At 36.2% G+C, this 12,817-nt stretch overlaps 1 protein-coding gene across 4 annotated transcripts in view; it reads right to left on the bottom strand.

Moving 5' to 3' along the window:
- LOC5570897 (laminin subunit alpha-1) overlaps window positions 1-12,817 on the bottom strand; it is a 547,286-nt gene that overhangs the window by 261,487 nt on the left and 272,982 nt on the right. For all 4 annotated transcript variants that reach the window (XR_002500521.1, XM_021844981.1, XM_021844982.1 and 1 more), the window contains exon 6: window positions 9,734-10,372. Coding sequence is in view for 3 of the 4 variants with exons in the window: in XM_021844981.1 (XP_021700673.1) it covers window positions 9,734-10,372 (639 nt within the window). In the remaining variant the exon portion in view is untranslated. The remainder of the gene's footprint in view (window positions 1-9,733; window positions 10,373-12,817) is intronic.

The following is a 12,817-nucleotide window of genomic DNA, read 5'->3' on the forward strand; positions in this document are numbered from 1 at the left end:
TTAAAATCACTCGCCACTAGCTACTTTTGTACCCACTCCATGCAACTACGTCAGTGGTCTAACAACACTTAGCGCGCTCGGCATAGTTCCATCATGCCGCATAAAGTGTTGCCACAAATGATGCTTAGTTTGTAAACACCAGTTCCCTGGCTGGTGGGGCATGAGAGCATAAGCTTCTACCATCAATGTAGTTGGACATAACCCAAGCAGTGACATAAGTGTTCCTAATATTGGAAGATTAGATATCCCATGTTCCATGTTTCATTTCAACTTTTCCGAAATAATTAAAATTGTAGCGCCTAACGATGAGGTGTATTAAATATATTTTTTTGTGACTTTTCGAAACCTCGCCTCCCCTCCATGTTTGATTTTTTGTTTGAAACATTATTTGTTTTCTATATGGCAAGAAATATTTTTTCAAACCCGGCCAATCTCCCCGCTCTCCCCTCCCCTAAATTCTTACTTAATTAATTATCGAACTCTAAAATGCAATTACTACATCTACATACGACGACTAATTAGCTCCAATTGTGAAAACAATGCTTTTTTTTTGACTGAAAATTTATGAAATCCATTACACACATTATTACTCATTATTGGAAAATTACGTTTTTTTTATGGAAAGTTTTACTTAAATATTGGAATTTTCTATTGATGTATTGATTGTCATTTTGAATTGCTCAGTTGGGTTTGTTTATTGCAACTTTGCATTTACTGCTATTGCTCTTTTTGATTTTTTGAATGGAAATTTTTGATTTATTGTGGGCGAATTATTATTTATTTATGGCAAATTTTGGCTTTTTTGTGGAAAATTTATAATTATTTCTTGCTTTTTGTGAAGAAAATAGGGACATTTTGAGGTTTTTAAATGTAAAATTCGATATTTTTAAGTAAAATTATTGTCGATTCTACTGCACTTTTGAATCTATTTATTGCTCAAAATTTTTTTATTTATGGAAAATTTTGTTTTTTCTATGCACTTTTTTATTTTTTTATGTAAATTTTCAACTTTTCTGTTGATTTTACCCTTGTTTCTTTACTGGCAAATTTTGCATTTTTTATGGAAATTTTATATTTTTTTATGGGACGTTAATATTTTAGCCTATTACTTTATGCCCAGGGAAGTTATGGAAATTTCCTTAACGAAAATATCCTGAACCGACCGGGAATCGAACCCAGACACCTTCAGCATGGCTTTGCTCTGTAGTTGCAGACTCTAACCACTCGGCTATGGAAGGCCCCAAAATGCATTACTTCTATGGTTTTTGAAGTCAAGGTATTATTTATTTGATTGGTAATTCAATACATGTATCTTTCTGTTACCAGGTAGCTTCTAAAATGTGTACACGACGTTTTTTGTAAACGGTCCGAATCTTGACATTTTAAAACAAACCGGGCAATATGCCCCTTAAAAGGGTTCATCAGCAGTCGTCTTCCGTATTTACGTTTGCAAGAAGCCTTAATCCCTTGAAAAGTAAGTGGGACGTATTGCGCATTATCCCGATTTACCCTAGTACTTTCTACTGAATAAAAACTAACAGTGGAAAACCTTCGCCTGGCCAAGTAATTTGCTATAGACAAAATCGATAAAGAAAAATCGGTCTCTGCCGTTACGCCCCCCTCACCTTACTCATTCATTTGTTAGGCGATTAGATAACTAATGACATATTAGAAGCTCTTATAAATAGATATTTGTTTTCAAGCATAATCGGATTTACTGATGTAGGGTCGATAGCCGCATAGCTAAGAAACAATTATTCGTATGAAATCGGAAAATAACGCTAGCGTCATTATTTTTACATCATTTGAAAGCTTTTTATCTTGGCTTTGTGGTAAAAATATGAATACAATGAAAACTCATATATTTGTGTTTATTATCGCTTGTGCAACTATAGGAACACATGTTCCTATAGTAGCACTATTTCTAATTTCTGTTCCTATAGTAGTCACGGCGTTGGCAAAATACAAATCGAAACCGTATTTTTACCAAACTTTTATATTTTTCCTTTAAAGTGTGGATCAAAGCACATTAAGCTTTTGTTTAATGTTAAACAAGTTCTTAATTCATCAATTATTTCGTAAAATAAAAATTATTTTCTCTCAGTAGTGCTACTATAGGAACAATAGGTTTACTATAGGCGCAAGGGAGCTTGAATTTTAAGCAAAACTAATGATTTCGATAATTTTTTGAACAAAATCAAGCTGTGTATCAATGGTACTTAGATAAATATCTCCTGACCTTCATGTCAAAAAATATTTTGGAACGATTTATAGCAAAACGGCCGTTAAAAGCCTCTAGTGCGACTATAGGGGACTGTCTACCAAGGGAACACCGACCCTACAGGGTGCATCATCTTTTATATCGGTATGTAAACATTTAATAACTTTGTCATTTATCAAGCGATTGATTTGGTTAGACATATTTTGGAAACATCTGTTCAGTACAATAACGATGTAACGCTTTGTATTGAAAATAATCTTTTAGTTGTGCTAACTCAATGTTCATATCCTTGAAAATAGCATGGTCAAGAGGCATAATCTGGCGGTATAAATAGGCAAAAATGACACACTTCAAGAACATCTATTCGACATTCATGAAACGTCATTCCATAACCAAATAGTGACTGTTTGGCCCGGCGTCGATAGAAATCGATATCATTGTATGTTGACTCATTATGTCTGTACTCAATTTCGTGAGAATGGTCCTGTCGGTTACTGGCTTCAATAAGACGGCGCTTATGGTCTCACTGCGAAACACTTTGTTCAGTTTTTACAAAGAAAACATCCTTGACTTTATTTTTTTGAGTTTTTTTTTTCGAGAGCAAAGTGTATGCCAGTGATTCTCGGACCATTGACGAGTTAAAGGCAAACATTTTTTCCAGAAGTATTGTAAAATCTCCTGACAAGCTTGAAAAATAAAACAAAAAAACTCATTTTACTGTGTCCTCTAAAGACAGCCATTTGGTTGATTGTGTTTCCATGAAATCGTCCAAATAAATTGTAAAGGGTCATACTAAATAAAAATATCTCACATATCGAAATCGATAAACGTAAAAGATGGCGTATTCTGTATTATTCAGTTACTGAAGAAAATTTCCAATATGTTTGGGTGCATAAACCTTCTGGAGGAAGTTTTGAAACTCTGAATCAAAACATCAAGTTATATAAATAAGAAAAATAATCAAGCCCTGATAGTAAGAGAAAATAAATCATATAATATGTTTAAACATTGCTAACCAATGAAAAGCACATTTACAAGTCTTTAAATCATTTATTATGGTCTAAAATTACAAATGCTTAATAGCAATATCATGAACTATGTCGTCTATTTATCATTTATTTTTGGTGGTTTTTAGATTTAGTGATTGAAGATGTGTGTTTCAAATAATTTTCCTGGTGATCATTTCAAATTCCCGAATTTTTCCGTATTTTTCCGATGGATTAGGGTAGAAGATCCGGTTTTAGCCATACGCCAGTTGTAGCCATAGTAGATTATACACCGTTTAACATAGCCAATCAGCATAAAACTTTTTGTGTTCAGTAGATCACATTGATATGATAGAGCTACATTCATTTACTCGTCCAAATTGATTCAAAACATAAGAAAAACAATTCAATTTCCTTATAATCTTAACTCCCATATACCTAATTTGGCCAGGGCACTCCTAATTTGGCCTCTCTCATGAGAAATCAATGCAATTGGCCAATTCAGGAACCGAAGTTAAATCTATGGCCGAAACTGGTTCCGTTGGCCTATATTGACCAACGAGATTTTCATAACGAAAAAATGGTTTTAGCTCAGTTTTGATATTTTACACACATTATATAGATTGAAAGCTTGCATTTGACATATTTGTAGTATAAATACGGCTTCCCATTTAATTTTTATTGACATTTTCTCTTAGGCTGGCCAAAACCGGTGCTTTTACCCTATTATTATTATTATCTTTATTAACGAGACTTTCAGCCTGAGCCTGGTTTATCTCGGTAAACCCGATGGATTTAAATTTCCAACTTTTTCCCGCTTTTCCCGTTTTCCCGTTTTGGTGGCCACCCTGCATAGTGAACGATTCATTAATTGTAGAGCAAGTCATGGCAAGAGCTCGACCTTAGTGGCATAATCAATTTTTCCAGAAAACATATAACACCAACATTCATATTGATTGCATTCAAGCCAAATGTATCAAATTTTTAAATGTCTTAATCCACATATTAACAGAAAATCGAAACTTTGTGATGAGAAGAAGATATTGATCTTCAAACAATACTCGACACGCAGAACAGCTAAATCAATAAGGACAAAAACGATTGACCATTTTTCCCTTGAAAAAGGCCACAACAAATGGCCGAAACGTTCGCTAATTAAGACTGAGATAGCCTACAACCAAGAATTTACGTTTTCAACTTCCAGTCGCAACCCCCAATAGATCTTCAAACAAATTTTCAGGCCAGTAGGCGAATTCCGGCGCGTTTTTTCTTTGAAGAGAAGAAAATTTTCATGCTGGTGCGTAATGGAAGAAAATTTCTTCTCTTCGAAGAAATTGTTCGCCGGAATTCACCTACAGGTCTGCTGTATTTTTTTCAGACTTTATTTATGTGCATTTTAATTCATCTGGCTATTTCTTCATTCAGCAAAGTTGTATGCTGTCCAATATTTATCCTAACTTTCGCGGATTGGGATACCATCATAAGAAAAATTGTCATGACTAACTTAGTGGCCAACATTGTTGCAACCATTTCAACTCGCGATTAATCAGTTATTCTAAACACAAAATCCAATTTGTTTTATGATTGTTATTCAACAATTTGGCAATATTTCTACACTGAAAAAGTTCTTGGCAAGTAGTGATAAACTTTTACTGCGGAACAGAATTGTTGCAACAGGAATAGCAGAGCACAATGTTTATTGTTGCTGGGTGTTGGTTTGATTCACTGATTGCGAGATATTATCATCGTGTACAGTTACCCCACAGTTATGAATCACACACAAATATAGATCAGTGTTGAACTAAATCTATGGTTTTCCACCGAGGAGAATTCCCCTCTGGAGGGAGTTTGGGCTACCTTTAAAATTTTACTTTTGTCGCCCCACCCCCTTAAAATTTTTCAAAATGTCAGTGGGGGGAAATAAATAAAATGTTTTATTTTCAGTGTTGGTTTTCATTATTTTTCGTGTTGTTTGCTAGTTTCAAATCTGTTTGTTAATGCCAATAAGTTTGGAATTTTTCTTGGACGTTTTTCTTTTAAAATAATGGTTTTCTCATCGTAATAAGCCGTTTTTTCTGCACGCCAATCCATCATGTAACGGCCTACTTTCTTGCACTGAATTAGGCAGTACCGTTATAGACATTACGCAACTTGAAACAGTTTTGTAATGACTACTACGCAACGCATTTTCATTATGCATTTTTTTTTGAGTTGCGTAATGAATCATGACATAATCATTTTCAAACATTTTAAAATGACGGCAAATGCATTCCGATAAGGTTTTTAATGTTTTCAAGTGGTCCTCTACGAAATATCAAAAAATGTTATACGTAACGCGTTGCAGAACGCGATTTTTACAATACTCGTCAAGCCTCGTTGAATGAAAGTACGACTTGTGCTGTTAAAATGTAAATCGCTCTGAAAATAGTTGCGTTAACTACTATTACGTCATTTCAAGTTCTAAGTGCAAAATTTTAGGTGTTTTTTAAAATTGTAACTATTTGAAACACAATTTGAAAGTTGTTCTTGTTAGAACTTTCTCTCACCAGAACTCAAGATTATGGGTAATAAACCTGGAGATTGCTGTTATGAAAATTCTAATTATGGAAAATGTAATACGATCAATGCTATGAAAAATTAAAAAGATACGTGATAATAGTTCAAAACATTTTGATCGGCGGGTATACGCTGCTAAAACATGGTTTTGCAGCATATTAGGATCAAAAATGAGAAATTTACCAGAATTTCCATTTTATTATTTATTGTCCCCCCCCCCCTCGACACATTTTGATGGCAAAAGACAAAAGAAGATTTTAAGATTTGTTCCGGCCTTATAACTAATAAAATCGATTGGAATATTAGTCTTGTTTCGAAATCGAAATGTGCTTGAGTATTGAATTACATTTCATGTAGGGAGAGGATAAAACGAAGTTAAACATCAAATGTTTAAGAGCACAAATCTAGAGAGCCCAAAAGAACTATGTGCAGATAATTTTATCAATTGTTCACCATCAGCGAGTGATTAATCGATAAAGTTTTCAGCTCAAACAAATGTCTGGTTCCCCAGATTCATGTTTGTAAAAATTCGAGATGTTGTTTCAATTCATCTTAACTTCTTCTTCTTCATTAACGTCCTCACTGGGACAGAGCCTACTTCTCAGCTTAGTGTTCTTATGAGCACTTCCACAGTTATTAACTGAGAGCTTTCTTTACCAAAGTTGCCATTTCGCATTCGTATATCGTGTGGCAGGTACGATTATACTCTATGCCCAGGGAAGTCAAGGAAATTTCCATTACGAAAAGATCCTGGACCGATCGGGATTTGAACCCAGACACCTACAGCATGGCGTTGCTTTGTAGCCGCGGAGCAGGAAAAAGCCTCTTCTTCGAAAGGCACAAAACCTCCTCTTCTTTTCAAAATAAGCTTCGTAAATTAAAGTGAAGTGTATTGGAATCCAAAGATGAACGTCACAATTGCTGATCTTAAGTTATAAAATGCACTGTTATTTAATAGATCTTTTGCGGTAGTTGTACATATTTGTGCCATATTAATGTTTTCGGAAGCATACGAAATACGCGTATCTGTCAAAGGATACTAACTCTAGAGGAATTAAATGGTATAGTACTAATTCGTTTTCTTTTTATTTACTTATAGATATTTCACTAAACAGCTCGAAGATTTATTATCATAAAATTTGTGATTTCACCGTATCAGTAGAAAGATTACAAATCCTATCATTTATTTATACCTTTGAATTAGAGTGTCCATCCCGGGACAAAAAACCCCGGGATTTGATAAATTTCGGGATTTCCCGTTTCCCGGGATATTAGTCTTGACATCCCGGGAATCCCGGGATTCCCTAAATGTACATAGAATTTGATTAAAGCCACTAAATTTCAATAATGAACAATGACATTTTTCCTCACTATCAACATCAAGCCTTATATGATAAAATAGAAAAGCATAATGAAAAAGAGTAATTATTTTCATGAAAGACTAATTTACCGAGTGAGGAACACCTTTTTTTATAGAGTTACAGAGTAGTTTTAATGCTTACTCTTCAATATTAGCCTTTTTTGTAAGCCTAGACTGAGAAAGCAAATTTGAAACTACAGGGTCTCTGTAAATTATCCGTACAAAACTTTGAAGACATTGACTCATTTCCGATTTCAAATATTCGTAAACCCAAGCCAAAGTTGTTAAGTGGTATTGAAGGGAGCTACTTTTCGAGATTTATGACGGAAGAGAAATGTCTATAGAACTCACTGGAATTAAACCGTATAATTTTCTGTTTTCCAGCCTTACTTGAAGCCACTAAACTGCAGGTTACCCTTAATAATAATAGGACATTTAGATTTATCTATTTTAGATTTATGAGCGAAAACATTTCTAGTATGACTCATCAAGAAAAATGTCTCCGAAAAAAAATTTGCCTGTCTCAGTAAGAAACAATTGTTCAATGCGAGATCATCTTCCCCATGTTTTGCTGTTCGGATAATTTACGGACACCCTGTACACCTATACTTCATTCGATAATTTTCAGTAATTAACTTTTTGCATGATATTCTACAATATCTTCAATGATCTTTAATCATTTTTTTTTTGCTTTAAAGTTTTGATGATCTTTCCAATGTTCGGAGCATATTTTTTAGTGGACTTTCATTTATAAGTGTTATAAAGAATTTGTAAAAAAATCCTAGCAAACCTATAATAATTCAAGCTAAGTTTTGATTAATGTTAAGTTACTTCATCAGAATAGGAAAGTAATATATGAAATGTAATTTGTTATAATCACCATATTACCTTGGAAAGTTACATTATCTTATCAAAAAACATTGTACTGTTGAATTTCTACTTCCATTTCAACCAAAATACTAGTTTTACTGAAAATTTAAGAAATCCCGGGATTCCGGGATTTCCCGGGACAAAGTCAGATTTTTGTCCCGAATCCCGGGACGAGTAAAATGGTCGGGAAATGGACACTCTACTTTGAATTAATCCCGACTAATTCAAAATTCCACACTGTTCCTTTAGTGGAGGTATGGATTTAGCATGGTCCTTTGTCTGGTGCAATCCATTGATTTCTACCACCAGCTAGTGACCAATCGATTAAGTTTTCAGCTTAAACGGAAACGGGGCCCAGATAACCGTAGCGGTAAACGCGCAGCTATTCAGCATGACCATGCTGAGGGTCGTGGGTTCGAATCCCGCTGGTCGAGGATCTTTTCGTAAAGGAAATTTTCTCGATTCCCAGGGCATAGAGTATCTTCGTGCCTGCCACACGATATACACATGCAAAAATGGTCAATCGGCAAAGAAAGCCCTCAGTTAATAACTTTGGAAGTGCTCATAAGAACATTAATCTAAGAAGCAGGATTTGTCCCAGTTGGGACGTAATGCCACAAAGAAGAAGAAGGAAGTTTAGTTCTCCAGATCCGTACTCTTGAAAATTTGAAGTTTGGCTTCGATTCATCTTCACCTTAATATCTAAGAGAAATTCAACTATTTCAATAGAATGAGCAATTCGATACGAAATTTAACGATAATATTTATTTTCTGGATACTTTTTACGTGAGCTCACAAACTTTTAGGCTGACACCATGTGTAAACTATAAGATTATGGATGTCTGTCAATACCACACTGAACATGATTCTAGAATTTTACATAAGTTTCATAGAAAAAACTTTTTAATACGCAAAATTTTACATTCCTCAATTTGACAATAGTTTAAGACAAACAAGTAATTGTTTGACACAGTGATAAATTTTATCCTATCCGTCGATTTCACTCGAATTTACAGTAGGATGCCATCTACTTTGAGAAACTTGATGTGAAAATGGCTTTTTGCAATTTCTCATCGTAATAGGCTGTTTTTCATCTCGTAGATCTGTCATTAACCCAGAGACCCAGATAGCCGTAGCGGTAAACGCGCAGCTATTCAGCAAGACCAAGCTGAGGGTCGTGGGTTCGAATCCCACCGGTCGAGGATCTTTTCAGGTTGGAAATTTTCTCGACTTCCTAGGGCATAGAGTATCTTCGTACCTGCCACACGATATACGCATGCAAAAAATGGTCATTGGCACAGTAAGCTCTCAGTTAATAACTGTGGAAGTGCTCATTAGAACACTAAGCTGAGAAGCAGGCTCTGTCCCAGTGGGGACGTAATGCCAGAAAAGAAGAAGAAGATCTGTCATTAAACGGCCTACTTTCCTGCACTGAAGTATGCAGTGTGGAAAATGATGGTGAATTCATTCCGATATAATTTCTGATACCCTCAAGTGGTCTTCTACGAAATCGCAAAAAATACGTACGTAACTCGTTGCAGAATGATGATTTTTACAGCATTCGTCGGCAAGCCTCGTAGGATAAATTTACGACTCGTGCTGTAAAAATCATCATTCTGCAACTTGTTCCGTAAACTACTAATTTAACAGCTGATTGAAGATTTAAAAATGCTCGAAAACTGACGTTGGGTACGAAAAGGTTAATCAAATCATAACAACATTTTCAAAAATCTAACTCACCTCACACTTTTCACACTTGTTAGCCTGAAACGGCGTTCCAACTCGGTAGGGTCTCTGGTTGTACAACGGACAGCACCGATCGCAGTGGGTCCCGCAAGTGTTGTGCATGCATTCGCACCGCGGCAGATTGTCTATGTTATTATCGTTGGCTTTGCACTTTGCAGCATGTCCGGAGCAGAAACACCGCCCACCGATCCGCAGCGAACGAATGGTGTAGAAGCTTCGTTTCGCCTGCGCCTGAATGTCCACTCCACTGTCGGCACTGACGCCATCTCGAAACACCGCGGTATGCATACGCAGCAGGCGAATCCGAATGTAGCGAGCCAAGGTGAAATTGAGCAGCTCTTGTGAAGTCGTTTTCTCACTTGGTCGACCGGTGATGAGCGAAAGGTTGATTTCACCACTCTCGAGCGGGTCTATGGAGGAAAATTGCGTCGAGCATATCACTTCGGAGTCGTTCTTGAAGATGTAGTTGGCACTGTGAGCTGCCAGACCGAAACGCTCCCGACACTCGTCGTCGTCTGCCGCAAAGTATTGCCATGCGCTGTAAACCTTGCCGTCTGTAGATTTTTCCAAAGCCCACGCCGCCGGCAGAGGTGAGATAGCGGCACGCATCGTGAAAAACACCACTTGGTAGATCTGCGGAGGAGAAACATGAACACGGGAGAGCATTAGCATGAGCCTAAACGGTTCGTTCGCTTTCAATTAGGATAATAAAATTTTATTACTGTGTTTCGCTACGACGATAGTTAACGACAGATTAGTTTCGTCGCTTGTAGTACAGTCCAGTTTGCGTTGAAGATTTTCCCAATGCATCAGTCGTTGTCGGATAAATAGTCAAGAGCGTAGGAAGGACTGAACAGGTCTGATCATACGGTAGATGGAGGATTATGAACGACCAAGCAACTCCACTGAGAAGCGTTAAACAATATTCTAAGACGAAGACTTTTTACTTCGACGCGGAGATTGGTAAACTATTCTCATCAAAAAGAAGTCCATCTTACTCTTTGCATACTTTTTCGAGATGCTACCCTAAAAAGTTTGTAGTCACCGCAAATCATAAGTTGCTGTTGTAGTGATTCTATTCCTTCAGGGTTGTTTGTAATATTTATTTAAGACGTACCGTGCAATGGGGTGAAGTTGATCACTTTTGAGCGATTTTGTTCAATAAAATCTGGTGGGATGCAATTATTATCATCTAGATATTTTTTAAACCAGTACTGGATGGGGGGGATGGGATCACTAAATCAGAACCAAGTCTCAAAAATCTTACAACTTGTTTATAAATCAGTTAATTTTAGAATTTAATTTTGTGATTTACAGAATAAACCACATTAAACGCCTAAATGTAAGCAATTTCCATTGAAATTGCCAACCTGTTCACAAAAAGAGCGATTTTTACTCTGGAAATGAATTTTCATCCTCAACTCAAATTTGAAACTGGGTTAAGAAAACATATCTGACGGATTTCACGCCAACTCGACACGCGATTGGCAGCACCCCTTCAGAATTCAATGAAACTTTCTGGATGTCAAAAGTATGTGAAACTAAGATACTTTGTATATTTTGTTTTTTCAAAATCGAACTAGACTCTAGAACATTTGGAAAGGGTCAAAGTTTTTTTTTACTTTTTTTATAAACCCGTATAACTCTAAACGGTAAGACCTACAAAAAACTGTTGTAAGGGGGACTGTCGTGAAATTTCCTGACGTTTTTGAAAAAAAAAATGAAAACATAAAAAAACATTTTCTACACTGAAAAAAAAATGATTCAAAACTTTAAAGTCGATTTAAAAAAAAGATTTTGATCATCCTTAAGCAAAAAGTTTCGTAATTAAATTTACTAAAAGTCGTCCATACATTGCAAATTGGGCATATTATTTGTTTGGTTGGAATCAGGGATAGAATCAGTCGATGGAAAAAGAAGCAGGAGCGGTAACTCTTGCTCCCTAAACAAATATTCCGGTTGAACGTTAGGTCCACGCATGATCCATTAAGATTGGTTGCTTTAGTGGGTTCCGAAGCCAGTTTGAGCTGGAGGGACTTCTCCATGAAGTCTGCGAACTCCATGTTCTCCTCTTTGCTCAAATCGATGTTAAAGTTGCCAGTCACGATGATTGGCATGATCTCTTTTTGATACTCGCTGAAGTTCCGCACCATGGAGAACTTCTTCTGCTTTGTCGTGGTATTCAGGGAAATGTAGAAGCCAATCTACGATTTCAGCGCTCGGCCATCATGGTCCTGCAGGAAGCGAGTGGCCTAACTGATTGGTTTGTTTAAGGATACCAACCTGTGCACGATCTACGCCAAGCGTGTCACCATCATGCCGAAGGACATCCAGCTGACTCGTCGTATCCGTGGAGAACGCGCTTAAATTGAATTGCAGCACAATTTCAAACAAAAGGGCCCTCTTCAGGGCCACAACAATGCATTCGACGTAAAAGAGTTACAACCAGAGACATTTTACTATTAATTGTTTATTTATTTATCAATTATAATTTTGGTTGATTAGTATACAACGGAGATAAATGGCAAACAAAGATTTACCTAGGTTCCCGTCGCTCGAGTCGGGCGGCGGTAGCATTTTTCCAGTCTTCAATGTGTGCGTACCGTAAAATCGGGTGTAATTGATCAGAAGGGTGAAATTGATCATCGTATCACACGATTTTATTTACTCGTAATGGAGCACAAATATTGATGTAAGCTGCAGTAAATGAACGTTGCTTGTCGTAACTATTGTCGAATTGTGTGTTGTGAAGTTTTTTGCGTTAAAGAATGTTTATTACTATGAAAATAACGTAAAATTTCAAAATCATGCACGGTGCAGTATTGACAAACACCTATGGACTTCTATCAATAAGCAAGGATTTGAATATGGTATAAACCTGAAAGTTTGTAAGGATGCTTGAGATATATCCCCAAACCAGATTTCATCACCAAAATTCGTACTAATTTGCTCATATGGTTGAAATAATTGAATTTCTGTTAGATATCATTGAATTCCTTAGGAAATTGCATACATTTAGGCGTTTTCAGCGTAATTCTTGAAATTTAACTATTCGTTATTTATATAAATAATGCATTG

Source organism: Aedes aegypti, chromosome 2 (assembly GCF_002204515.2).
Source record: "Aedes aegypti strain LVP_AGWG chromosome 2, AaegL5.0 Primary Assembly, whole genome shotgun sequence".
NCBI lineage: Eukaryota > Metazoa > Arthropoda > Insecta > Diptera > Culicidae > Aedes > Aedes aegypti.